This window comes from Micromys minutus (assembly GCF_963924665.1).
Source record: "Micromys minutus genome assembly, chromosome: 17".
Lineage (NCBI taxonomy): Eukaryota > Metazoa > Chordata > Mammalia > Rodentia > Muridae > Micromys > Micromys minutus.
In genome coordinates this window covers 29473377-29500716 of record NC_137952.1, presented here as the reverse complement: position 1 = coordinate 29500716, position 27340 = coordinate 29473377, and the positions used below count along the sequence as shown (strand labels likewise).

Sequence of the window (27340 nt, the reverse complement as noted above, 5' to 3'; positions counted from 1 at the left end):
TCCTTTTAAGCCTTCCCAGTCATCTGACCCAGCTCCATCCTCAGCACCAGCAGATCCTATTGCAGCAGCAGCAGCAGCAGAGTCAAACAGCAAGGTAAAGCCCCAATGAGAAGTAGGGTTGATGGGGGGGCAGTCTATGTATACTGTGTATTTCCTTGTGACTAGCCCTCTTCCCCAAACCACTTTATAAACAGTACTCCATCACTATTGCCCAACACTGCATCTGTTCCAGTCCTTCCAAGGACACCCCTCTGCCTCTTCACCTCTCCTTTGGAAGTCACTATGACAGGGCTGGCCTAAAAGGATGTTTCTGCTGGCTAGAAGTGTCCCAGCCCAGAAGCCTTGGTCTCGCAAGCCAGATGCCTATGCTAACCTCATGACCCAAAAGGAAAAGGACTGGGTGTTAAGAGTGCAGATGGTGCAGCTTCAGAGTGAGAACCCCCGCCTGGATGACTACTACTACCAGGTGGGCTCCCGTCCCTAGTCCCAGCTTTTGACCTTGACCTTCTCTGACCCCCCCCCCTTCAGCCCTCAGAGGCTACATCTGTTTAGGTGTTGGCACAGTACTCCAAGATAAGAATCCATCTCTCCTAAAGCTAGTATCCCAGGCTCCTTCCCTTTTCTCCTACACTTTGGTCAAATGGGGTTATTTACTGCCTTCTAAGTACCCAAGATTTGTCTTCATTCTTTGAGACTGTTCCTTACCTATCCTGGGGATGTAGGCACGTCCACTTCTGTACACTTTTTTTGAGTCTTAGAAATACCTTGTAAGTGCCCACACACTTTGCCTGTTCCCCGGACTCTCAGAAGTACTATCAGAATCTAGAGAGGAGACAGGCAGGCAAAGAGCTGCTTGGACAAAGGAACCAGGCTGAGTCTCTCAAGCTGGTCACGCCTCACATCCAGAAGCCTGAAGTTTATGAGTCAGGTATGGCCAGGCTGCTGGTTTGGGCTGGATAATCTGGGTGGGTGCATGCACCTATAGGAAAGCGTGTGCCTTCTGGCTCTCTTTATACAGTGGTACGAATTGAGGGTTCCCTGGGCCAGGTAGCTGTATCAACGTGTTTTAGCCCCCGCAGAGCTATTGATGCTGTATCTCACGGAACTCAAGAGCAGGTAGGAGTATGTGATCATCCTAGGAGGTTTTCTGCCCCTCTGTTGTCTAGCACACATTCATGTTTGGGCTTAGATCGTGAAGTAAGAATGAGGAAGCAATGTAGTCAGATTGTGTCTAGCCTTTTCCAGCTGCACTGATGTGACTGACAGCCAGGGCCTCTCTGTGCCTAGGACACAGGCACAGGAGCTGCGAGCAGCCAGAGGCTTCGGGTATTATCCCAGATTGAGCAGGTGAGCTAAGCTCACGGGGAGGTACTCTCGACCAAATTCTCAAGGATAGAACATTGCTCAATTAATTCCATCCCCACCACTGTCGAATTTCCAGATGTTCCTTCAGTTACTAAAAATAGAGGAGGGCCAGAATGATGGGTTCTCACAGCGCTGCCACTCGTGGGAACAGAGCAACGAAGTTGAGAAGCTTTTTCAGGCCTTAAAGACCCAGAACAACAACCTGGAGTGAGTAAAACAGAGTCCTGCCTCAGCCTCAGAAGAGACGGTCCAGCAGGTGTTGGCCTTGCTGCTGGCATAAAGCCTCCTTTCCTGACCCAACTCTCACACCGTTCTCCCCTCTCCCTCATAGGGAGGCAGCAGACAACCTTCTGCAAGTGCTGTCTGTGAGGAAAGGGAAATTTTTGGTGGCTCGGCTGCTCCCCTTCTTGCCCCAGGATCAAGCTGTTAGCCTCCTCCTATATATCACCTACCATCTGCCTCTCCTGATCCAGAGGGACATGGCTGACCAGGTGCTGTGGCAATAAGTAGCAAAAAAAAAAAAAAAAAAAAAAAAAAATCTGGATGGGTTTGGGATCTGTCCACCCCTCCCTTCCCTCCCTTCCGAGGGATGCCAGTAAGATGGAACAAACAACCATAGGAACAGCAGAGCATCCTCAGGTATGATGAAGGCTGTACAGGGATGAGCGTCCCATGAGTCTGAGGGGAGATGAAGGGTCCTCTGAAGGGTGGGTCTCACATCTGTATCCTACAGAAAGCCAGTGTAAAGTAATAGGTCAGTATGTTAGGCCTGTTAGAGAGAGTTATGAGCAGTGTTAGCCCTGGCAAGGAGCCTGACCAAGAAGATGCCTACGCTGGTCAGACAGGAAAGGAATGGAGAGGCAAAGTATGAGATGGAATGACAGTAGAGTTGGGAGGAATGATTACTGATCTTCTTGCAGGGTCTACACATGCTGTTCAGACCTCTGGGGAAATATATCAGTCATTTGACCTTCCGTCAGCTCCTCCATGCACTGCAAGGCCTAATGTTGCTATCGCCTGACTCCCCAGAGCGGCCAGTCTCTGTGGTACTTCAGAATCAGGTAATATATTTGGGACACCTTTCTTTCCACGGATGGCTTTTTGTTTGTTTTGATTTTCTTGAGACAGGGTCTCATTTAGTTTAGCCTGGAGTAGAAATCTCCATATAACCAAGGGCACCCTTGAAGTGTGAATCTTTAGCATTTAACAGGTACATGCTGGTGTGTGTTGCTATGAGCAGCCTCCCATAAATGGCTTCCAAATGGCACCACTAGGAAGAAATAATAAAGAGAGAATGGTCTCGTCTCTACACAAACCTTATTCTCGGCAGCACTTCCCCGTGGCTAGTGAGAATTGGTCACGGTGTACTCCTAGTACTTAGGAGGCTGAGGAATTATGAGTTAAAGATCAGCTTAAGTTGCATTGCGAGTGTTAGACCCCACTCTAAACCTGTCTCAAAAACAAACAACCCCTGTGTGAGCACAGGATCGTCTGGAGAGAGCTTATTAAACACCAGCTCCTTGCGTGGTAGTGGGGGGTGTCTGCTTCCCCCCATTTCCTCTTTCTCTTCTCTCTCTGTCTCTTTGTTTCTTTGTCTCTGTCTCTCTCCCCTCCCTCTCTTCCTTTGTTTCCCTCTCCTTCTTTCCTTCCTTCACCTCTCCATTTTTCTTCTTTCTTCCCATACTGTCTGGCACTGTTGCTCAGGAACATGTAGTGAGGCTTGTGGCGAATGCCACGAAGGGAACGGCATACAGTACAGGACTTGAGGGGTGGGGAGGGCATACCTCAGTTAATAGCATGCTTGTGAGGCATGCATGAAGTCCTGGCTTTGATCTCCAGCACCTCCCAAGTTGAATGTGGTGGTTCCTACTTGTAAGATAAAGTAGAAGCAAGGGTATCCGGATTTCAAGGTCTTTATGGTGAGTTCAGGGCTAGCCTGGACTACCTGAGAGATGGGGAAGCACATCTTTTCTGACAAGACTCCCTGTGGCTGCAGGTGGTGTGAGCTTCCACATTGGAAGTCTCCAAACTTTTTATTGTGTACCCCTTAGAGAAAGAAAATGAAATAGACACCCCATGTGTCTATAATATTAGGTCCTTACTAAAGGAAAGACAGTCTTTTTTTTTTTTTCCCCTTTGTGCTGAGCATTCAGAAAAGGCTCGTGTCTACTTAGCACTTTCTGTACCAGCCCACAACGGCACGTTTTTAAGTATGCTACTCTACATTTGATCATCTCTGTCAATCTCTAGGGCGTTCTCTTGTGTGCTCTTGTGTGCTTAAAGCGGTACTTCTGAGACAGTGGCCCACAGACCACCTGCACCACAGTCCAGGCTCCTAGTTCACTGACTGATTCCCTCATCTTGTCAGCTCCCAAAGAACTCATGGGAAGTTCAGAGCAGTGGTTCTTTGAGTGTGTTAGAGTTCCTTGTTTAGCTCCAAAACCTGGCTGCTCTTGTATATTGCTTTCCAGCTGTACTCTCAGGCCTGTCCTTTGAGCTGGAGGGAGACCACAAAGCCAGAGGAACACAAAAGGCCTGGAGAACTCATTTGGTCTTGAACTGTCTTTCATCCATAGTTTGGGATATCTCTGCTGTATGCCTTGTTGAGTCATGGAGAGCAGCTGCTATCTCTGGATTCTTCCCTGCGGGCCAGCAGTGACTGGGCGGCTTGGTAAGATCATAAGGGCCTTATCCATACATTCCGATACCCTGGGTGTGTAGACACCCTATGAAAGAGCTCCTGAAGAACATATTCAAGTACCAAAAGGACATTGGGCAAAACTGTATCTTCTCCCGCCCTACACAGTGTCCTGTGTTGGAATGTTGGTTTCCCACAGGGGACAGGGTCATAGTAGTTAAAGAAGATACATTTAGAGTCAGACATATCTACCTATTGCGAGGTAACTTTGACACACTTCACTTCTTAGTCTGTCTCTTCATCTGAGAGTAGAACTGTTAACTCCTCCCTAGAGTTAAAATCAAATAGGAGGGAGGATGAATAGGCATCATCAGGTGTGTACCAAATGGATAGATGTTACCTCTCAGTTGCTGTCTGGGGTGGGATCAGTGGTGGAAGAGCAAGACTTTGCCTGGGTATCAGTTTCCTGAGTAAATATAAAGGCTCTGTTAGGCTTCTCGTTTCTGTCCCTTAGGACAGACTTGGTGATTCTGATTGCCTGGGAGATAGCTCATTTGCCTGCAGCATCCTTGGCGGCACCCCTAGCCTTCCCCAGGAATCTGCTACCCCTCTTCTGCCACCACATGGACAAACAATTAGTTCAGCAGCTGGAAGACAGAATGGAGTAAGTGCTTACAGAGACAAAGTCTCACACTTGTCAAGCCCAGCCCAGGTTTGGAACACATCTCTTGTAAACTGGGATCATGGAAAATAATAAGCTTTAGAGAGAGTTCTATGAGCCAGGCATGGTAATACATGTCTTTGATCTTTGATCTTAGTGCTTAGGGTCAGAGGTGAGTTCCAAGCCAGTCTGGTCTACATAGCAAGTTCCAAGCCAGCCAGGACTACATAGTGAGATATGAGACTCTGTCCCACAACCCCCCCCCCCAAAAAAAAAAAACAACAACAAAAAAACACAAAAGCAAAGTTCTTGGGCTAGTGAGATGGCTCAGTGGGTAGACTATATGATGGAAAGAGGAAATAACCTCCAAAGGTTTACCATGGTTTGTGTGTGTGTGTGTGTGTGTGTGTGTGTGTGTGTGTGTGTGAGAGAGAGAGAGAGAGAGAGAGAGAGAGAGAGAGACAGAGACAGAGACACAGAGAGAGAAAATGTAATAAAAAATATCAAAGTTGCTCTAGACACTCAGGTATTTACAGTTTACAATCTGGACTCATTAGGGTCCTGAGGACTGTTCGGCCACAACTTTGTATTTATTCCCAATGTTTGGTCATTTGGAGGTGCTGTTTCAGATCTGTAATCTGAAAAGTTGGATAACTAATTCATTCAAACAATAGTTGAGAGACTATTTCAGGCTATAAGAGAAGTAAGGGAACATCACTGTCCTCAGAATTTATCAGCTGTTAGAATGAGCCAAGCATGGATTAAACCATAAATATTTGTAAAATGGAATTGTGTTTGCAGTTAACTCTTGTTCTTTGTAGGCTTGCCTATATCTACTGATGTATTAGTTCTGGAACTTATGTGAGAAGTTGAAATATCAGAAATGAAACTCCGTCACCTGTCTACAGTGAAACCGTTGAGGCCATTTCCTATGCTTTGTTATGCTGGAGAACCCTGCCACATTGTCATATCCTTTCTTAAAATCTAGGTGATTTGCCTAAAACTAAGGCATGACTACTTTAGGTATAATTAAAGGAATATCAAATATGTTGAAACTTGTTTGTAAGTTTGGAATTACAATGAAGGCCATTTTGCTGTGAATATGTTGAATATCCTTCCTAATAGGAGGAAAGGCCTTGTTCTATTTAATAAAAGTCTAATCTGGGATGTTGCTTCAGTGTTGCCAACTTTATGTAAACTAAATGGTTTAGCTAAGGCTGAGAGATCTGGATATAAGCATCTTCCTGGGCACAGGAAAATACGCAGCTGCATTTTGTCAAATGAAGTCTTGCATTCGTCAAGGCACTAAAAGTAACTTTTATGAGCTAGGCTGGGTTTTAGGCAGGAAGATAACATGGTACACAAGTTTACAGGTTTACATAGAGATTGGTCAGTCAGTAATCGACCTAATTAGTCATAATTACTATGGGAAACATGGCGTGATTTGAGAGTGACTGGAGTATAGAGAGCCTTTAGACCGAGTCAAGAAGGCATGTTAACAGGTGGCAATTAAGCCAAAATGTTCAGACTGTAGAAGTGGTGTGTTACAAAGGCACCGTTAACCAGGCGTGGAGGCATAACCTGTATTCCTTAGTACCCAGAAGGCTGGTGAGGGAGATCAGGAGTCTAAGGCCACTAGGGAACCTTTATCAAAGAAGTAGCCTTTCAACACCTCTTCTGTATAGGATTGTACTTCCCTGAGAAAACCAGAAGAAATTGAAAGGTGAACTACTTCCCCATATCTCCATTGTATGTATCCAGGATATCTTTTGATGGCTATACCCATGTTAACCTTCATGATTGTAAGAAAGGGTCCTTGGTGGAGGTCCACAAAGAATAGATTGCTCAAAAGGAGGTCTGTTGGTCTGAGAAGTTGGCACCCTCAAAATCCTGTTGGTACCCAACCTCGAAGGGTCTAAAAATCAGTTTTTTGTAGTCAGGAGGAGGAAGAGCTTGGCGAATGCCTTTTCAAAACTACTTGATTGGGGAGATGAGTCAGATTGTCTGTTTTTTCAAACTGAGGTCCCATGCATCTGATGGAGATGGCTACTTTGCTTTCCAAACTTTGGTAGGGGCAGATTTCTCAAAGCCGGGGATGGGGGTCTGTTTTGAAACTCCGCATCTTTTTTTTTTTCTTTTGGGTCGTGTTTCTTGTGTTTTATTTATGAAAACAGTGGATATGGATAGAGGGTTCTTTAATAATTCGAGGCTGTTAAAAGAGTACTTGCTACCAAGAAAACCTCACGACCTGTAACCAAGCAGCAGAAAAAGGAAAGAGTCAGCAACAGGGTTTCCATGGAGTAAGAGGCACCAGGCTCAGACGCCTTTGGAAACAAGGTCAGGAAAGGCTCCGGGGTACGTAGAATAGAGCTGACGGGGAAGGCGTGGTTTTGCAGGATTTAGTTTAGAGCCCCCCACCCCCACCCCAAGCTAAGACCGCCTTTCCGTTCACGTGAGAGTCACAAGGTCCGAATCACTGCGCAGGTCCGTGACGCATTCTGGTGCCTCTACCGGAAGGAACGCCCGGGCCAAGATGGCTGCCAAGCCAGGGCCCGGAAGTGCTTCCTCCCCCGGCTGTGCGGGAGCCATGGAGCGGGTTCTCCCCATGCTGCTGGTGCGGATCCCTGCCGAGGAGACGGCGCAGCTGGGACCGCGCGCGCAGCTGCACCGAGAGCTGGAGGCCCTGGGGAGCCTGACGGCTGCGGGCGGTCTCCGAGTGCTCTCCTTGGCGCCGGGCAGTAGGGGTGGAAGCAGCTGCTGCCTCCAAGGCCCCTTTAGGCAGTAAGTGCTGCGGGACAGCTGCAGAGTGTGGGAGGAGTCTGAAATTCGAGCTGCTCCGGAGGGCAATCCTCTTGCCGTGGGTTGGAGGGAGAGGATGGACCACTGGGGAAACTCATCTGGATCCAGCCCCTTTCCTCTCGGAACCTTTCCCAGACTGAGGTGAACTCACTACCTCACTTCCTGGGTGGACAGAGATGTCTCACTCCTCCATAGCCCCTGCAAACCCTGGATGGGTCTCAGCACAGGTTCTGTTTCTTTAATTCAATACAGATTGTCACCGAAAGTTCTGAGTCTGCCTTCCTCTAACACTTCCTCCTCTTCACTATGTAACCCTAGCTATTCTAGAACTCGAAATATAGACTATTCTGGCCTGGAACCTGCAGAGATCCACCTGCCTGTGCTACCAGATTGAATACTTTGTTTTAAAAAACAAAACAAAAACAGATAAGCCTTATTTCTAAATCATTCCAAATGCCATTTCTTTTTTGTCTCTAAAATAATCACTCTCACCCCTGCTCCTCTTTAAATTTGTCCACTTACTTATGCAAGTGCTCTGAGGTCACTAAACTATATTCCAGCCCTACCTTTTCCATATTTGAATCATATTCTCAAGATATATCCTGACTGACTTGCAATTTATGATTCTTTGGCCTTACCCTTTCTAATGCTGAGATTACAGGCTTGTATCTGCACACCTGGTATGCCTGCTGTTTCTAGACATGAGGCTCCCGTGGATTGAGAAGGTAGAGAGACAGTTGCAAGAATATACTGCTTTCCACTTTTCATAAAAGTTCACATCATAAAGTTTAGAAGTACCCTGAGTAGATGCTGATCTTTTTAATAAAGAAGTATTTCAGGATCAGTCTGTATGGAGACCACAGGTATCTCAGTCTGGAATATCCAGGTTCTGCAACAGCTCTATATTCACAAGACTAGTTTGCTAAATCAGCAGGTATTTTGACACGTCTTTTCCCCTCCTTGAGGTGAGGTCTCTTGGAGCTCAGGCTGGCCTAGATCCAAGAATGACTGTGAGCCCCCGACCCTCTCACCTCCACCTCTCCAGTGCTGGAATTATAAGTATGTACCCCGTCCCCAGTTTTCTCGTGTTCTTGTGTCTGGCGTGTTTAGAGAGCCTGTGTGTTTCTTCCGGGTATATAGAAGGTGGAAGTAGGAATTGTCAATCTTTCTAATAAGGTCCTAATAAAAAAAAGTTTAATATATATAAAACGTACTATTGTAGAAAAGCAAAGTTTTTTTTTTTTTTTTTGTTTTTAAAGAAGATGAAACTATTAGAGTGGGGTAGCCTCATCTCTCTTAACTATAGTGTTTGCAGAGTTGGGCCCTACTGACTGATCTTCAGATCTTTCTCCGTAGCCCAGGCTGGCTCCAAACTCAATCTTCCTGCCTCAGCCACAAAGAAAGCTACTACTATTGGGTCATCAGATCTGGATCAAGTGTATTAATGGTAGTCTTGCTCTGCTGCTTAGGCTGTCCACCTCATGGGCTTGAGAGACCCTTCCTCGGCCTTCTGCATAGCTAAGACGATGGGTTTGTGTTGCTATGCCTGGCTTGGACCGTTTTATTTTAGTTTTTAACGTGTGTGTGAATCTGTGCATATGTGCATGTGGAAGCCTGACGCTGACATGGGGTGTCTTCTAGATTTTCCTCCACGGTAATTTTTAAATTTCATTTATTATTATTAATGATTGGGGTGTGCATACATGCTCACAAAGATGGCAAAGCACAGATTGTGGAGGCCAGAAAACAGCTATGGAATTGGTTCTCTGCATCCATGGACTCTCGAGATCCAACTCAGACTGCGAGGCCCATGCAGGTGCCTTTCCCTGCTGAACCATTGCTGCCCCCCCAACCCCCATTTCTGGAGTCAGAGTCTTTATCTGAAACCAGGAGTTCACGGTCTTCAACTGGTCTAGCTAGCTTGTCCCCAGGATCTTTTGTCTCTTTTTGAATGCTAGTATTACAGGCAGTCAGGCCACCATGCCTCACTGGCTCTTACGTGGGCTCTCAGTATCCAGAGTGCCACTCTCAAACCTATGGAGCTAGCTTGTTAGCCCCTAAGCCACTTCTGTGGGCCTCGGGTTTATTTTTAAATGTGATGTCATGTAGTTAGTCTCTCTCCATCCTTGTTATCCATTGGTGACTGTGCTGTCTAGTATGATAGTCATGAGCCACATGTGGCCAAAATGGGCTCTTTTTACTGCGGCCGTTCTTTGTGTAGTACCCACAGTGGAGGCGCCTGGGAGTCATATTGCCCACTGGTTGTTAGCTCTCTTGAGCAGCAGTGAGGTAGAACATTTGTGTTATCACAAAGTTCAGTTGAGCAGGGCTGTTCTGTATCCTAACATTCTGGAGTATTCAAAGGTTGCAAATGTAAACAATTTTTAAAATCTGAAACAATTCGATTCAGCCAAAGCCCATTTAAAACATTATTTATTTTACACATGTGAGTGTTGGCCTACATGTATATACGCACATCTTGTACATGGTACCAGACCAGCAGAGACCAGGAGAGGGTGTCAGATACCCTGGAACTCTGGTTAGAGTTGTGAGCAAGTGCTCTTAACCACTTAGTCATCTCCAGCTTTATAAGCTCATTTCACTGATTACAGTAAGTAATATATTTACTTTATAAATATACAACTGAGCATGGTGGCCCACACCTTTAATCCCAGCACTTAGGAGGCAGAAGTAGGTGGATCTCTGAGTTTGAGGCCAGCCTGGTCTACATAGCAAGTGGCAGGACAGCCAGGGAGACCAAGAGTAAGTAGATGTAAAAAAAAAAGATTTTTAAAAAGCTGAAGGTAACAATTTCTTGCTGTGTTCACTTCATACTCCCACTCTTAGTGCAGAAGGGCAGAGTGGGGACAAGAGAGGTGACAAGAAGGGAAGGAAGAGTTGTGACGTGGTTTTCATTCTCTTAGACCGGATCATAGCATTGTTGCTGGCAGTGAACTAAGCTGTTCTTGTTCCACCCTTTGGTCCCCGTTATTGTGGTCAGTGGGACCGTGGGTATAAAAACACAATAAATGTAAACTTTTTTTCTTAGGTTCCTATGGGAGGAGTCTCAGAGCAGCACATCAACAGACAAGCCCAAACTGCTTGTTGCTAGAGAAGATTCTGAACTGCTTGTGTATGAATTTGACCTGAGAGATGGGAGATGTGACGCAGCCTTATTACAAAGCTGTGGTGGGAGGACACTGCAGAAGCTCACTGAAGATCAAGGTGTCAGTAAGTGTCATAGTTAAGTCTGGGGCTTTTGCTTCCCTAAGACAGTGTGACTGTGTAGTGTAGCATAGGCCACCCTCAATCATGTTTTCGTCCTTCATGAGCTGCACAAGTGCTGGGATTTCAGGAGTGTGTCACCATGACCAGCTATTGATGGCCTTTTATGAGAAGTTCTCATCGAGGTGAAATCAGAGAGGGCAGGCTACACTGCTTAATACTATAGCCAGTAGCCGGGTTGGGTTGTTGAGCACTTGAAATGTAGTTAATATGAATAAAATTGTGCCTTTAATCTTTGAAGGTCTGGGAATCAATCCTAGAGCCTCACAAATGCTAGGCAAGGCCTTGGTGCCTGAGCTGCATCCTCAGCCTAAAAATGTGCTTTAAATAACAGAGGCAAGTGAGGGGACAATAGATACCTGTAATCCTGGTATTTGTGAGGCAGAAGCCAGAGGATTTCAGTTTGATGCTAGCCTAGGATACATAGTAAGACTGCCAAAAAGGAGGGAAAAGGTGAGTGGTGAGGAGGGGGGACTCTTACATCCATCTTTCTTTTTTAGAGAAATACTGGGGGTTGAACCCATGGCTTCATGCATACTGGGCCATTGAGCTACATACCTAGGTCTCCAGGCCTTTCTTGCTCGTATTTGAAGACAAGAGTATCACCAAGTTACCTAGGCTGGCCCTGGATTTAAAATCCTCCTACCTCTTGAATAGCTGGGACTATAGGCCTGCACCTCCAGTCTAGTTTTACACACCACGTTTTGAAGCCTTTGCATAAGAAAAGTAAAGTAGCTCATTAATACTCTTTGTGTGAACTCCATGTTGGAGTCATATTTTGTATGTAATGAATTAAGTAAATTAAGTAATTAAAAAAATTAAATTGATTTCACGTGTTTTTGGCTGCTGGTCACGTTGAGTCATATCTGTCTGATGGATTGATGAGGCATGTATTTTAATTGGACAGTGCAGACCTAGCTAGACTGCTTGCATAGCTGTTGAGTGTCTTAGCCTGAGAATCTGCAGAAGGGAACAGAAATCTTAAGCTCCTGGACCTCCAATTTTAATACAGTAACGCCCTTTCTAACCGTGACTATGAGGTTCCTGCTTTTTCCATAAGGAAAAAAATCTGATTGTTTTTACGTGAGTCCACGGGTAACTTGGCGTTCTTGAATCCTCCTTCTGGTGTGCTTTCAGACTTGCACCTTAAATAAAAAGGACCCTGGGACACTGTCTGCCGTCTTTGTTCACCTTCACCTACCTCATAACAAATGTTCACACAGATGCGTTGGAATAAGTGCAGTTTCCGTTTATAAGGTCACATTTACCAACTGTGAAATTGTGGACGATGATTAAGATAATATTCTTTTGCTTAATAGGTATTTCCTTCAGGTCTTTGAGGATCCTGTCATTTGACAACAACACGTCCTTACTGCTCATCAGTAGCTGTCTCGTCCTACGCGTTGTGTTTCTGGGGAGAGAAGCTGGGATTCGAGTGCTGGACTGCCTCTCACTGCCCTTGCCTGCACAGGCGGCGGACTCCATTATTGATGTGCAGCTCTGCAAGAGACTTCTTTTTGTTCTGAGTACATTAGGCTGGATCTGTATCCTTGACTGTAAATGCTGGTTAATGTGTAGGGGGAAGGACTGTGTAGAAAGGCGAACTTTCAATTGAGGGAACTTGAGCAGAGGGAGAGTGGTTAGATCTCAGTAAGAATTTTCAGGGGAAAACAATCTCAAAATGCTCAACTATATTAGTTTATGTTTTTCAGTGTGTAGAAATATTCTTATTCTCATAATAACCTTGTCCATATTTGTATTCTTTATTTATTTAAACTATACCTAAGTGCCTATTAAATACATCATTGCTTATAATGTGACCTAAGTCTTTTCCACATGGATATGACTTATTTTGTCCAGCGATGTTTCCATCTTTTCCTTTCTTTTTTTTAAGGCCTCAAACACCCACATACTAGAATCACCGGTACGCATTACCAACCCATATAATTCCACCATTTTAGTGAATGTTTTGCATTAACACTTTTGAATATATTATACTTTGTATCTAGCAGTAAAATTATTTTGAAGTTTTGAAAGCCTCTTATTATGGTTTTGAGTACTTTATTTACTTTATTTCTGAAGTAAAGGGATGATATTTTCTTTCTTTATGGTTTTGGGTGTTGGACCAGAGGCCTCGTATGTGCCATTCAAATGTTCTGCCACTGAACTGCAATCTCTAGCCATGTATTTGTCTGTCTGTTTGTCTGTCTACCCATCTACCTACCTACCTAATAAACTATCTCTTTTTGAGGCAGGTTCTTACTATGTAGCCCTTGCTAGTCTAGAACTCACTATGTAGACCAAATTGCCTCCAACTCACAGAGATCCCCTTGCCTCTCTCTCTTGAATATTGATATTAAAGGCCTATACCACCATGTCCTCTTGTTTTGAGCTTTTGAAACAGGGTCTCTGTAGCTGAGAACTCAAATTTTTAGCCCAGGCTAGCCTCTAACTCAATCCTTCTGAGTCAGCTTTCATAAAGTAGTGATTTTTCTTTTTTAAATATAGTTTTTGCACAAAAATACTATGAAATACTAAATTGAGTTAATTTTTATTGCCAAATTATAGAGCTTTCCTGTCTACTCCAGTAGATGTCATGCATGTGAGGCTGCAGAACATTTGAAATTATCTAGGCATGTGAATACATAATTTTATTTAATTAGGTTTAAAATTTGATACTTTGTTCAGTTATTAGAGAGCTTAAGTATATTTAGAATAAACTTAACTTGTCAGACTTAAAGAAAACAAACAAGCCCATCTCATGTAGCCGAGACTGGACTTGGACTCAGTATTTAGCCAAGAGTGGCCTTGAAAACCTGACCTTTAATCTTCCAAGTCCTGATGACAGGCTGGTGCATTATAGGAGCTGAGCCCAAGGTTTCATCAAGCAAGATAAGCAATCTACTTAGTTTTATCTCCTGCCCAGTTTCTCTTAGCATTCCAGCTGTCACTTTGTGGGGTCTAAATAGGGGTCAAATGTTTCTGATGAAAACTTAGGATTCAAGCACAGTGGTGGCAAGCCTTTAATCCCAGTGCCGGGAGACAGAGGTAGGAAGATCTCTGTGGGTTTGAGGCCAGCCTGGTCTACAGATAGAGTTCCAGGACAGCTGGGTTATACATAGATCCTGTCTCAAAAAAAAAAAAAAAAAAAAAAAAAAAAAAAAAAAGAGAGAGAGAGAGAAAGAGGGGGAAGAAAGAAAAGATAATTCTAAGTATAACTTAGATCTTATATTTTGGTGGCTTACAAGAAATGAACTATCTCAGCTTTTAATGTTGGTTTCAGGTTGAGACAATATTTGGGTATTGGCTGATATATAATGTTAAATTGGGTTTGCCCTGGGATACAGTATCTTGAGATCTGGAACAGCATGGTATGCAGCGGATTGGAAGAACCGTGCATCAGCCTGTTAGTCTTGTGCTTACTGCACTGGGGAGTGCCTCAGTTTCCAGCCCTCCCATTGTACCTACCAGGTAGTAACAATCAAGACAACTTTATGACTTAAAGGTCCTGTATATTTGTAAACTGACACTTCTTTAACTCTGACTCAGATATTTTTGACACGGTGAATGGAATGCATGTAGCACACGTGGACTTGGCTCTTCTCAGAGAAGATTCTGAGCAGCAGGAGCCCGCCAGCATTTCTCCCTTTGTGTCACTCAAAGTGTCCCGGGACTTAGATGTTTTGGTACTTGTCAGCTCATCCAGTACTGCAGTTGCTCTTAACCTACAGTTGTATTTCAGGTAGGCAGATGGCTAAAATTTCTTATTTGAGATAAATAGACCCATAAAAGGGTTAAAATATATTCACTAGCGTTTTTTTAAGCCTCTTTTTTATGCACTTAGATCTCATTATGAATCCCATAGTAAAATGCACAAGATCGCGTGTAAATGGTTGAGTCTGCCTTTGTATTTTGGCTTGTGTATCAAAGGTTTGGTTTTGACTTACATGGTATTATATGGTGTTCTATCATATAAATAATCAGAACTGTACAGTTTAAAAGCCTCACTTTTTATATACCACCCCTACTTCTTGCAACTTTAAGAGCAGAAGAGAATGGAATTTACCTGTTGTTGGATTTGCTGGGCTTGTGGCTTAGGAGCCTTGGCTGCACTGGGGCTCATGTTCCTCTTAAAGGAGGCTGAGAAGATACAGTTAGCCAGCTGCTCCCCCGGGGATTCCTGTGGGCATTTCCCTCTGAGGAACTGACCCTGTGGCTACCCTAAGAACCTTGGCAATGCTGACGGTTTGCCTATGTGGCTTTTCCATTAGCTTGCTTGCTGCTCTTGGTTTTATAAGCTCCTCATGTAATTCCATGTTATGGAAATAGGCCTTTCAGCATTTTTGAGCTGATAATGTATACAGTCATTCAAAATCATTTAGTCTTTCAGTTTCACCTTGATATGAATAAGTAAGTCTCTGAGTGGTTGGGGATGTTTTTAATAAGTTTTATTGCTTATTGTTTGGTTCATTAAAAAGGGCAGGTTTATTTTTATATACCTGCCAGGTGTCTTCACAGTTATAATGTTTTCTCTTGGGGCTAGGGATCAAGACCAGAGCCTCAGTCCTGGTCAGCAAGCCAGCAGTCTACCACTAACAGACCCCGAAGCCCAAGTTTGTTTTAAACAGCTATTTATGTATTTGTGTTTTGACTTTGTTTTGAAAACAAGTAGACATTAATGGAATTTCCCCTGAGGGAGATGGTGTGATCTCATTTACTTTTTTGTTTGTTTTCGTAATACAAGGTCTCACCTGTGTCTTCCAGGCCTGCTCCTCAAACTCAGATCAGCCTCCTGAGTGCTAAGATTACAGGAACAGCCACCTGCCTGGCCTTGGTTTTAAGTCTTTGAACAGGGAGCTTAGTGTTTCTGTCTTATTTCCTGACTTTCTTCTCTTCCAACTTTTGTGGCACTTCTGCTCCTGAGCCAAAGTTTAGTTCTTAACTGTATACTTTTAAATTATTTCCTGTTTCTCTCTTTTATTTTCTTTTAAATAAAGTTTGTAAATGCTCTTTGAGAACTCACCTGACAGTTTGTTTTTTTAGTCTTTCTCTCTCTTTTGGAATGGGACCTTGCTGTGTTATTCAGTCTGGTCCCTGAGCTGGGCTCAAGTGATCTTCCCAGCTCAGCCTCCTGAGTAGCTGGGTCTTGTTCTTTGGCTTCACTGTGAGTGACTTTTCCTTCAGTTTTTATCTTAGCTGTCCACTCTCGTAGTCACACTCTGGGCTTTGTCAGCATCCTAAATACTCCTCCAGATCATTACACCACATGGAGCAACGTAACTTTCCAAACTTTTTAGCTGGTTTTCTCAATTACGTGTCGTCTGACCTCACTGGGATTTCCACCTCTGACCTTCTGTGCTTTCCTCTCTGCCTGTCCCCACTTCCCACTTCCTGGGCATGCACTTCATGATCCATTGTTTTAGTCAGTTTCTTGCAAGCACTCTGAAAGTACACTTTTGTTCCATGGTAGCACTTGGCCTGCCAAAATACCAACCCTGAATGAAATGCTGATTCTGCCTTCTCAGTGCCTACATCCAACACTTGTGAGAAATCTACAAAAGCACTCCTTGCCAACCCCCTTTCTGTGGTGTTTTTTGAGACAAAAGGTTTGCTATGTAGTCCAAACTAGCCTTGAACTCCAGGGCTACCTGCATCTGCCTCCCAGGCTAGATTGTAAGTGTATACCACATACCCAACCTTATAAAAATGTTACCCGACATTTCCTCAAACCTGCTTGTCTCTCTATTCTTCCCTTTTCTTAAATGGCCTTGCCTCCTGCATTTTAAGTGAAACAGAGCCATGTAATGTCTAGTGAGACACCTTTAGCTTTCTGGTTCCCATCTTTGATGATGTCTCATCCCTTCCATTCTCCCCAGGGACCTTTCCTTCTTTGTCTTTTTCGTATTGGGTCTGTGTGCAGCTAACGGACAAGTGGCACCATGCACTCCTTGGTGCTCCCTCTCGCTGTGGGCTTTTCTCCCCTCTGTCTCTACCCCAAGCCTTGGCTCTTGTCTTCTTACTGATCCCCAACCCAACTTCTCCAAAGTACTTAGAGTGACATTGTATATGTGCCTATGCTAGGAGGTCAGATGCCTCCCTCTCCCCAGCTATATTCTGCATATGATCATGTTGCACTTCTGCTTAAAAGCTTCTTGGGGGCTGGAAAGGTGGCTCAGTGGTTAAGAGCACTGACTGCTCTTCCAGAGGTCCTGAGTTCAAATCCCAGCAACCACTTGGTGGCTCACAACCATCTGTAATGAGATCTGATGCCCTCTTCTGGTGTGTCTGAAGACAGCTACAATGTACTTATATATAATAAATAAATCTTTAAAAAAAAAAAAAAAGAAAAGAAAAGAAAAGGAAAGCTTCTTAACTGCCCATTTCTCCTAAAGATGAAAGTTAAACTTCCTCGACGGCCCGCAAGGCTCTGTCTGTCTGTCTGTCTTCTGCCAGCTTTTCCAGCCTGGTCCCTCGCACTGTGCTTCTCACGTGCTGTACTCTGGTTGCCACAGTCCTCTTTCTTTCTCTAATGTGACACCCTCAGTCTACACAGCCGGCATCCTCACTCACACACTTTGCTCGGTCACGATCCTGGCTTAAATCTTCTTTTGTTGTGGGATAATGAGTTATTAAAACCTTAGCTTTGGGCTGGAGAAATGTGATTTCCACATGTCTTCTGTGGAATGCCTGAGCCCTTCCTAACCCCAATAAGTAAACAGATGGAAAAAGAAAATTCAGACCCCCAAGCTTTATGGTTACTTTAGACTGGCTCAGTGTTTCTCTTGAGCTTTACTGTGTTTCTGTAAAGTGGGTTGTACTTCTTTCTGTAAGGTGTTGAAAGGCTTAGTGGGTTGTACTTCTGTAAGGTGTTGAAAGGCTTAGAGTTCATGCAAGTCAGCATGGCCCCTGCAGCACGCTTTCACTTGGTGAAACAAACTGCTCTATACAGTCAGATTCTTTTTGTTGTTAAAAACGCTTTATTGTTTTTGTTATTTTTGTGTATAAGGGTGTTTTGCCTGCTTGTATGCCTGTGCAATGTGTGTGGGTGTGTGTGTGTGTGGGTGTGTGTGTGTGTGTGTGTGTGTGTGTGTGTGTGTGCAGTGCTTGCAGAACCTGGAGTTATAGACAGGTACAAGCCACACTGTGGCTGCTGGGAATTGAACCCAGTTCTCTTGGGAGCAGTCTGTGCTCTTAACCACTGAGCCATCACTCCAGCATAGAGTCAAATTCTTTTTATTCTTTTTTAAACAGGACTTTTTTAATTCCTTTCACAAAGTGGAAGCTACTGTGAGGGTGGGGTCTTGCCCTAAGTGTCACATTCCCCCTGTTCCAGTTCATATCAGGCTTCTCTTTAATCTGTTTATCTCCTTGAACACAGGACTTAGCTCTGGCTAAGGTACACCACCAGCCTTGAATTATTTTTTTAAAGATTTATTTATTTATTGTATATGAGTACGCTATTGCTGTCTTCAGGCACCAGAAGAGGGCGTCATATCTCATTACAGATGGTTGTGAGCCACCATGTGGTTGCTGGGATTTGAACTCAGGACCTCTGGAAGAGTTGTGAGTGCTCTTGACCACTGAGCCATCTCTCCAGCTCCATAGAGTCGAATTCTTGATTTTTTGACTTTTTCACTGTTCTACAAGGATGCTAGAGAGACTGCAGTCTTGAAAATATTATATTTGTGCCATTCCTCTCTGTATCCGTGTTCATTTTTATGAAAAAATTTTATACAATATATTTTGATCATATTCCTTCTCCTTCTCAACTCTTCCCAGATCTGCCCCACTTCCCTACCCACCCATTGCATGGTCTTTCTCTAAAACAAGAACAAAAAACTTTCACAACAAATTTTTTTTTAAAGGATATTTAAAAAAATACTGAAACAAAATAAAAAGCACACAAACCCCAGAAGTACTTGTGATACGAATTTGGAGTTGTTCATCATCCTTTTTGATATGACTATCATTCTTTTTCAACGTAGGCAACACCCAGAGCACCTACTGTGTGAAGAAACACTGGACGACCTTCCTGTTGAAGGGCCTGCAGGAATAGATGAAGATGACCTTGTCAATTCTGTCCACAACATGAAACTGACCAAGGTGTCCTTTCGAGTTGATAGGTATAAGCGTTCTTAAGATCTCCTTCACTGTTTGTTCATGTTTGCTGACAAGGTCTTACTACGCAGTCCTAGGCTGCTTGCAGCTTGCTGTGTAGAGCAGGTGGCCTTGAATGCAGTGACCCTCCGCCTCTCGTTCTAGAGGGGTGTCTTACCCCAGCTTGTGCTTGACTTGTTGCCCTTACTGTAATGGGTGCCAAGTGTTGCCTTGTCTTCCAGGTCCTGGAGAGCCCAGCTGTCATCATTGAATGACTCAGTGAGGAGCTCAGAACCAGATGTTTCCTGCTCTGCTCCGTGGTTCCAGGGTGCTTTGCGTTTGGAGTCCCTAGAATCTGATAGCCAGTCCCGCATTGTACCAAACCACGGTTTCATTCCAGGGGATGTCCCGCATGGCCAGTATGCTTTTCCTCAGAAGGAGAACAGCAAGACCAGTGATCCAGGAAGGCCGTGGAAGACAATACACCTGAGGGAACAAAAGCTGCCTGCAGAGCTCAAGTGTCTGTCTGTGACAGGATTCACTGCACTGTTTACTAGGGCAGTAGGAACGACCAGCTGCACCATCGTTCTCTGGGACTTGGAGACCCAGAGCATGCAGTGTTTTTCTCTCGGCCAGAAGTGTACGCCTGTAGACATCAGCGGAGACCAACAGCTGTGCCTTGCTTTGACAGGTGAGCATGCAGTATCTCATTGGAATACTTTTCAGAGAGGTATGACTGCTTTTTAAAATTATACTTACTTGTTTCTCACACAGCCTCGAGTGAGTGTGTGAGTGTGTGTGTGTGTGACCGAATGCCTATGCAAATGCAGAATGCCTAAGCACTCTTGCAGAGGTCAAGGACAACTTGTGAGAGTTGGTTCTCTCCTGCCACCATGTGGATGGATCCTAGGGATTGAACTCAGGTTCTTCAGCCTTGGAGGTCTTTTTCCCCACTGAGCTATCTTGCCAGCCCAAAGTGTGACTTCCTAAAAAAACTCACTTCTGCTGCCTTGATACCAGCACCTGCCTAGTCTTACTGCCAAGTGGTGCTTATTCTAGGAGGAAAGTTGGTGTTATTCTTTGTAACATTGTCTTGTGTGTCTTAATTTATTTGATGTGGGTGAGTGTTTACTTTGCATGCATGTCTTGGGCCTGCAGAGGCCAGAAGAGGGCATCAGATCCCCTGGATACAGTTTCTGAACTGCCATGTGGTGCTGGGAATCAAACCCTGGCTCCTCAGAAAGAGCAGTTAGTGCTCTTAAACACTGAGCCATCTCTCCAGCCCTGTGTTTAATTGAAATAATTTCGATTCAGCTAAATGTTAAGATACCAGATAAGATAGAGTAATAATATAGGCTGAGTTTTTAACTTGGAAAAACCTCATTTGACTTTAGTCTACACATGCAGAGGTTTCAAGCCATCTGGTCATGGGCCATACATACGCTGCATATTTATCTTAGTGGGAACTGACTAGGATTTTGTTTTATTTGGCTTTTAAACATAGCCCCTGCTGACCTCAAGCTTGCTGTGGAACTGGTGCTGGTCTTAACCACCTGACCCTACTGTCTGTGCCTTCCAACTCTTAGAACTGCAGGCCCCGCTACCACACACCTAGTGCAGGCTTTTAAAAAGAGAACAGCATGAATACAGAATGCGAAAGTGGGAGAGATTTATTCAAAATCTAGATTTGTAGCTGGCACCCTGAACCTGCATCTCTGCATAAAAACTTAGGGGTTGAAGTGAAAGTTGGGTTTCTCTTCAGTAGGCTGTTGTGTTTCTGGCTTGTGGTTTTCCAGTAGGCTGTTTGTTGTTTTTCCGTTTTGGGGTTCTCTCTGGGTTGGTATATATCTCGTTTGGGGTTCTCTCTGCTGGGCTGCTGTATGTTGGTTGCTGGTTAGACTTTTGTGCACTTCCCTGACCTCTCCTGCCCCTGTGCTGCAGACATAGAGCAATTTCTATACAAGATGCATGCATTCAGTACAGGTGCTAGAACTTCCTCCAGTGGTTGAATGTGGGAGGGACTCAACAGCTTGTTTCTTCTTCGGTGACTAGTTTTGTGCTCTTGCTTTTTAAAGACAGACTCTCGCTATTTAACCCTAGGCAGTCAGGAACCTGCTATGTAGACCAAACTATTCTTCAACTTGTGGCAGTCCTCCTGCTTCTGTCTCTCTAGTGCTGAGATTACAGAAATGTACTACTATACCTGCTTTGGTTTTTGTTTGTTTCATTTTGGACAGGGTCTCTCTGTATAGCCCTGGCCAGCCAGGACTTGTTCATGATCTTGCTTAGCCTCCCAAGGTATGAACCACCATTATCAGGAAATGGTGACTCCCTCCCTCCCTCCCTTCCTTCCTTCCTTCCTTCCTTCCTTCCTTCCTTTCTTTTTGTATTATGGCTTGAACCCAGGATGTTGTACATGCTAGATAAGTGCTCAACCATTGAGGTACAGTCTCAGCCTTAATATAAATCTTATGTTTTGTGTATCCAGAGACATGTTATTTACTTGTTTTATTTTAGTAAACCAGATCTGACATTTCTATAAATTATTAAGGTTTTCAAGTATTAAATGTGCAAGACAACATAAAGTATAAATGCCAAGTGTAGTGTCATTTCATAGTATGCAGTTTTTGGTGTTTTTAACTGTAGTTTTTGTAATGCTGGGACTCTAATCCAGGGCCTCATGCATGCTAAGCAAGTGTTTTATTACTACGGTACATCTCCAGCCCTAATGCACTGTTTTTATAAAAATGAGACTTGTGTGATCAGTGTTTTAAATATAAAATTCTTGGGCAGGCAAGATAGCCTGTTGGGTAAAGACTTTGCCACCAAATTTGATAATTTGAGTCCCATCCTGGGAACCTACAAAGTAGAAGCTGGGAACTGACTCCTTCCTGTAAGTTGCCCTCTGCCCTCCACTCAGTGCACATGCGCACACAATAATAGATAAATGTGATGCAAACAGAAATCATCAGTCCACTCACACCATAACAACTCAGGGTGTGTCCAGGTTGATTTTTTTTTTTTTGTCAGCTTGACACGGCTAGAGTTACCCATTGTGAAGTTGTTCTACAGAATTGCTTACAGGCAATCTGGTTGGAGGCATTTCCTCAACGATTGATTTATTTGATGGGCCCAGCCCACTGTGGGTGGTACCTCCCCTGGGAAGGTGGTGCTGGCTTGTTCAGAAAGTAGGCCAAGGGGTGAAGTGATAATTCCAGTTCCAGGGAACCCAATAGGCCGGCACATGGTGTGCAAAACGTGCATACAGGCAAAATCACACACATAAAATAAACTAAATCAAATAAAATTAGAAAGTCGGGCTGAGTAAGTCCTGGGGAGCAGGCCAGTGAGCTGACTCCTCCACGGCCACTGCCTCAGGTCCTGCTCCAGGTTCTGCCCTGGCTTCCTTTCATGAAATGAAGTATGGTAAATTTTAATGTAAAATAAACCCTTTTCTCTCCCAAGTTTGGTCATGGTGTTTTATCACAGTGTGTGCACACATGCACATGTATACACACACACACACACACACACACACACACTAAAAAAATTTTTTTTTGAGATAAGGTTTCACTATATTACCCCTGACTGGCCTGGAACTCACTTTGTAGACCAAACTGGCCTAGATTTTGCAGAGTTTCGCCTGCCTCTACCTCCCATGTGCTGGAATAAAAGACATGCATGCCCATATCCAGCTCAATATATGTATTTTAGGTATGGTATGGAAATATTAGGTGATTAGAAATTACTTTCTAAGCCATAATTCTAAGTCCCTACTAATTTACTAATGCTGACTTTTATTTTTTCCATAGAAAACGGTCTGTCTCTGATTTTGTTTGGCTTAACTCAAGAGGAGTTTTTGAACAGACTGATGATCCACGGCAGCGCCAGCATTGTGGACTCGCTCTGTCATCTCAACGGCTGGGGACGGTGCTCAATCCCCATCCACGCCCTAGAGGTAACGAATCTGTCTCCCCTTCACTTGTGGGTGTGTGCCCTGTGCCATGAGGGACAGAGAGAATGAGATGTTCTCGCTGTCTTCTCCGTTCCTCTGTCCAGGGCTGACTGTTTATCTCCTTATTACTCTTACTGGCTCTGAAGATATGCGATCACAACAGATGTTATTTAGGAAAGGTGATGTGGCAGAAATGAGACAGCGGTAAGCCAGTCTGATGAGAAGCCAGCTGCAGAGAACGGAGCAGAGACACTTCATTTCTGTACCCTGCCGTGCAGATCTAGAAGACAGAATCTGAGTTTATACAGCATTTTATAGTTCACACACACTTTCATATGCATTATCTAATTCAGTACTAAAACAATCACATGAACTACCATCACTGAGTAAATTTTTTTCTTCTCTCTCTCTTCTTAATAGATGAGAAGTAGACAAAGAGTGGCTGACCCAGTAACCATAGCGCACAAGTAAAGAAGGGACTGGAGTGAAAGTCAGGGCATCTCTGCCTCACAGTGCAGCCTCTGAAAGGCTTGGCCTTGTTTGTTCAGACAAGAGTGCCCCAGGCTGGTCTCAGACTTGATGTGTATCCAAGCAAAAGTGTGTGTGTGTGTGTGAGAGGGAGAGAGAGAGAGATTTGTGTAGTTATATGAATAATGTGTGTGTGAGACACACGCATAAATGTATGTTATATTTAATAACTCAGTTTATTTTAGAATCTTTTCTCACATATATCTCTGAATTTAAGGTCAGTGTAACTGTGAAAGTGTACTGAAGTCACCTATGCTTGTCAACAGGTTTATGAAATGTTTGATGAAAGAGTACTAATGAACATATCATATTTAAGCACACCAACATAGTAGGCCTTTTCTCCCAGTTTTTAAAAAAAAACTTTTTACTTCTAATTTTGTGTGTGTGTGTGTGTGTGTGTGTGTGTGTGTGTGTGTGTGTGTACATAAATGAGTTCAGTTGTCTCTGGAGGCCAAACACAGATATCCTATCCCTGGAGCTGTTGTCCCAGGCAGTTGTGAGGTGCCGTGCGGTGCTGGGAACGGAACCTGGGTCCTTTGCAGCCCTCTCTGCAGCCTCAACCCCTGAGCCCTTTTCCAACCTTTTAAAAATTTTTAGTTTTCATACCTCACCCAGTTTATGACATTTGTGTTGCCTGTACATGTAGAAGTCCATATTCATCCACTGATCACAAATAAAGTACATTCAAGGTTTCTGAAGATCATTAAACTTTTAGAGGCAAAGTCACTCAAATGAGAACAAATACGCTGAGGAAATGAGGGGGAGTCAAGAGTAGAAAAGATGATTGACAGGTTTCTAGCTCTTGTCTTTTATGATTTTGTTTGTTGAAGCAGGGTCTCTTTTCTTAGCCCAAGCTGGCCTGGAACTCACGATCCTCCTGCCTGGCCCTTCCCACTGCCTGGCCCTCTCCAGTACCTGACCCTCCCCAGTACCTGGCCCTCCCCACTGCCTGGCCCTCCCCACTGCCTGGCCCTCCCCAGTACCTGGCCCTCCCCACTGCCTGGCCCTCCCCACTGCCTGGCCCTCCCCACTGCCTGGCCCTCCCCAGTGCTTGTATCAAATGTTACCACAACTACCTCATCTCTTGAATATACAAGTGTGTCTTTAAGGTTCCTCCATTTTTAACCAGAGGGCTGCCAGGACAGATTGCTGTGACCCTAAGAGCCTGGGGTAGAGGGCTGTAAAGCAAGCAGAGGGTACCATTGGCACTGGCCACACACCCACTACAGGCAGAACAAAGTCAGTGCTGAAGGGCTCAGCAGCTGATCTGGGTCTGGAGGTCATTCCTACCTAATTGTGTTCCATTTGCTTCGCATTTGCTCACTACGCCACTTTATAGTTAGAGCAGACTAAGAAGTTCATTTGGTCCCAGAATGCTCAACTCTACTTCAGATTGTCTGACTCAAGCATTCTTATTCTTCTGAAAATACAACCAATTTCCTCCTCTCATTATTTTTACAATAAACAGTAAGTCAGCTGAAGAGATGGGTGGGGTTTGGGCATCACCACCTTTGGGCACAGGCTTGTTGAGTGAGTTGCCAGCTTGCGGTGGACAGGAGCAGGTAGTAACCCTCTCCAGAAAGGACCTGCAGCACCCAAAACTGGCGGTACAGCAGCTCAGCGTTGGAATCACATAGGGATCATTAATAAGGAGTTGTTTCTGTGGTTCATAGCTCCCAGACATCTCCATTTTAGCTTTGGAAATTGAAAGAATCTGCGCTCCCAGCCCCCAGGCCACATGGGGGACTCTTCTTCGGCTTCCTTCCTCTCCATGCTTAGGCTGGCATAGAAAATCGTCAGCTGGACACAGTAGATTTCTTCCTGAAGAGCAAGGAAAATCTTACTCCGTCTTCAAAATCTCCTGCTCCTGACCAACAGCACTGCTTTTCATCCCATCTATACCTGAGGCGTAAGTAAAATATTGCACACTTACCATTTTAGGCATTTTCAGTTTGTTACTGTTTGTATAATTTATGCATGTTTGTGTTTGTGTGTGTGTTCCCACATTTGTACAGATGCCTGGGGACACCCTAAGAGAGATCTTCTGAAACTAGAGTTACATGGTTATAAGTCACCTGATGTGGGTCCCGGGAACTGAATCCCAGTCCTGTGAAAGAGCAGTAAATGCTCTGAAGTGCTGAGCCATCTCTCCAGCCCATTACTGTGTCTTCTAATGGCTTCCTGCTTGTCACACTCATTTACATGCTTATGTGCTTTGAGGAAAGTTGTCAAAGTCTATAAATGTTCTTCCTGTCGGGGCTGGAGGAGCTCAGTGCAACAGCCCCTGTTTGTTACTAGAACAGCACCACCCCATGGTGTTGACTGTTGTCACCCTGCGCTCTGCTCCGATGGTACTCAGAGTCAAGAGTGTGATGTGTGAGGAGGAGTGAGTCTCCTGGAGTCAGCCATCATCAGACTGAGCTGAGTGTGTGACAGTCTGCGTCTCTGAGTTATACAGGATTGTAAACTGGGTTTGTTAGGAAAGTTTTCACTGACTTAGGTTCTTTGCTCCTTTAACAATTCTTCAAGACTTTGGCTTTCTTTTTAAAAAAAGATTTATTTATTAATATTTATTATATATTAATATATGTACACTGTAGCTGTCTTCAGACATCAGAAGAGGGCATCAGATCCCATTGCAGATGCTGGGAGTTGAACTCGGGACCTCTGGAAAAGCACTGCTCTTCACCACTGAGCCATCTCTTCAGCCCGATTTTGGCTTTTCTTAACAAATAGAGAGCCTAACATTTATTCTTGAACCAGGCGGACAAGTTACTGCTTTCTTTAGAGCAGTGGTTCTCAACCTGTGGTAGCCACACCTTTGGGGGCTGCATATCAAATAATCTGCATGTTAGATGTTTACATTATGATTCATAAAGTAGCGAAATGACGTCTATGAAGTAGCAATAAAATAATTTTATAGTTGGGGTCACCACAGCATGAGGAACTGTAGTAAAGGGTTACAGCATTAGGAAGGTTGGATGCTTTAAAGGAGCTGTGTAATGGTGTTTCCCCTGTATCTAGGATTACAAGCTGCTTGTCTTCCTCTTATCTTTGCATAATAATTAGGTTATTGTAGTGGCCTAGGATTTCTTTGTATAAATGATTATTGTGACTTACCCAGCCAGATTCTTATTAAACATTTAGATTGATTGCAGTTTTTTGAGATAGACTGTGTCTCCTGAGCTAGCCTTGAACTCAGGAAATAGCCTCTAGCCTGTGCCCTTCATGCTCTAGCCTCTGCGGCCTGAGTGCAGGAGCGCGCCTGTCCACACCGGCCCTTTGTCTTCTCAACAGTATAGTATAAGAATTCATTCTCTCTGTCTGTGTGTGTGTGTGTGTGTGTGTGTGTGTGTGTGTGTGTACTTATGTAGAATCATTTACTTGGGATAAATTCTAGATGTGGAATGTTTAGTTCTAAGAGTATTGCTATAGTTTGAGGCAATATGCAGCTAAAATTGCCTTAATAATTAGTCTTCAGGCAAGTTTTATGAATCTGTACTCTAGTTACATGGAAAAAATGACAGTCTTTTTACTGATGTGTGCTCTTGTGAGAATTGAAGCTTTTCTTTGTAAGCTTAGACTAGAGAGATGGCTCGGCTGTTACAGAGCATATCCTTCCAGAGAACCTGAGGTCAGTCCCCAGCACCCATGTCAGGTGACTCACAACCACCTGTAACTCCAGCTCCAAGAGATCAGACACCTCTGGCCTCTGATTAAAAATAAGAAAGAGGGGCTATAGAGATGGCTCAGGAGTTAAGAGCACTCAGTGCTCTTCCAGAGGTCCTGAGTTCAAATCCCAGCACCCACGTAGTGGCTCACAACCATCTGTAATTCCAGTTTCTAGAATCTGCTGTCTTTGTCTAGATGCCTTTGTGTATGTCCACATGGTGCACATGCACACTTGAAGGCCGTGAGGAAAGCCCTCATAAAATAAAATGAGGTGCTCTCAGAGCCAGACATGGGGCCGTATGGCTGTCATTCCAGCATTTCTAAAGGTGGGGAGGGAGGA

At 44.2% G+C, this 27340-nt stretch overlaps 2 protein-coding genes across 3 annotated transcripts in view; both read left to right on the top strand.

The window, feature by feature from the left end:
- Window positions 1-361: 361 nt before the first annotated feature.
- PATL2 (PAT1 homolog 2) lies at window positions 362-4671 on the top strand (the record flags this gene model as incomplete). The annotated part of the gene is made up of 9 exons (XM_080931068.1): window positions 362-466; window positions 808-928; window positions 1019-1116; window positions 1288-1347; window positions 1442-1572; window positions 1697-1856; window positions 2286-2426; window positions 3942-4036; window positions 4518-4671. Exons 1-9 carry the CDS (start codon window positions 377-379, stop codon window positions 4669-4671), a joined length of 1050 nt encoding a protein of 349 aa, XP_080787194.1. The 5' UTR covers window positions 362-376.
- A 2526-nt stretch (window positions 4672-7197) lies between these two features.
- The window catches only part of SPG11 (SPG11 vesicle trafficking associated, spatacsin), a gene marked incomplete at its 5' end in the record, with an annotated part of 59800 nt that continues 39657 nt past the window's right edge, over window positions 7198-27340 (top strand). For both annotated transcript variants that reach the window (XM_080931366.1, XM_080931365.1), the window contains 8 exons: window positions 7198-7445; window positions 10513-10694; window positions 12068-12292; window positions 14298-14490; window positions 18734-18871; window positions 19088-19536; window positions 22658-22803; window positions 25108-25237. In XM_080931366.1, coding sequence (XP_080787492.1) covers window positions 7198-7445; window positions 10513-10694; window positions 12068-12292; window positions 14298-14490; window positions 18734-18871; window positions 19088-19536; window positions 22658-22803; window positions 25108-25237 — 1711 coding nt within the window. The remainder of the gene's footprint in view (window positions 7446-10512; window positions 10695-12067; window positions 12293-14297; window positions 14491-18733; window positions 18872-19087; window positions 19537-22657; window positions 22804-25107; window positions 25238-27340) is intronic.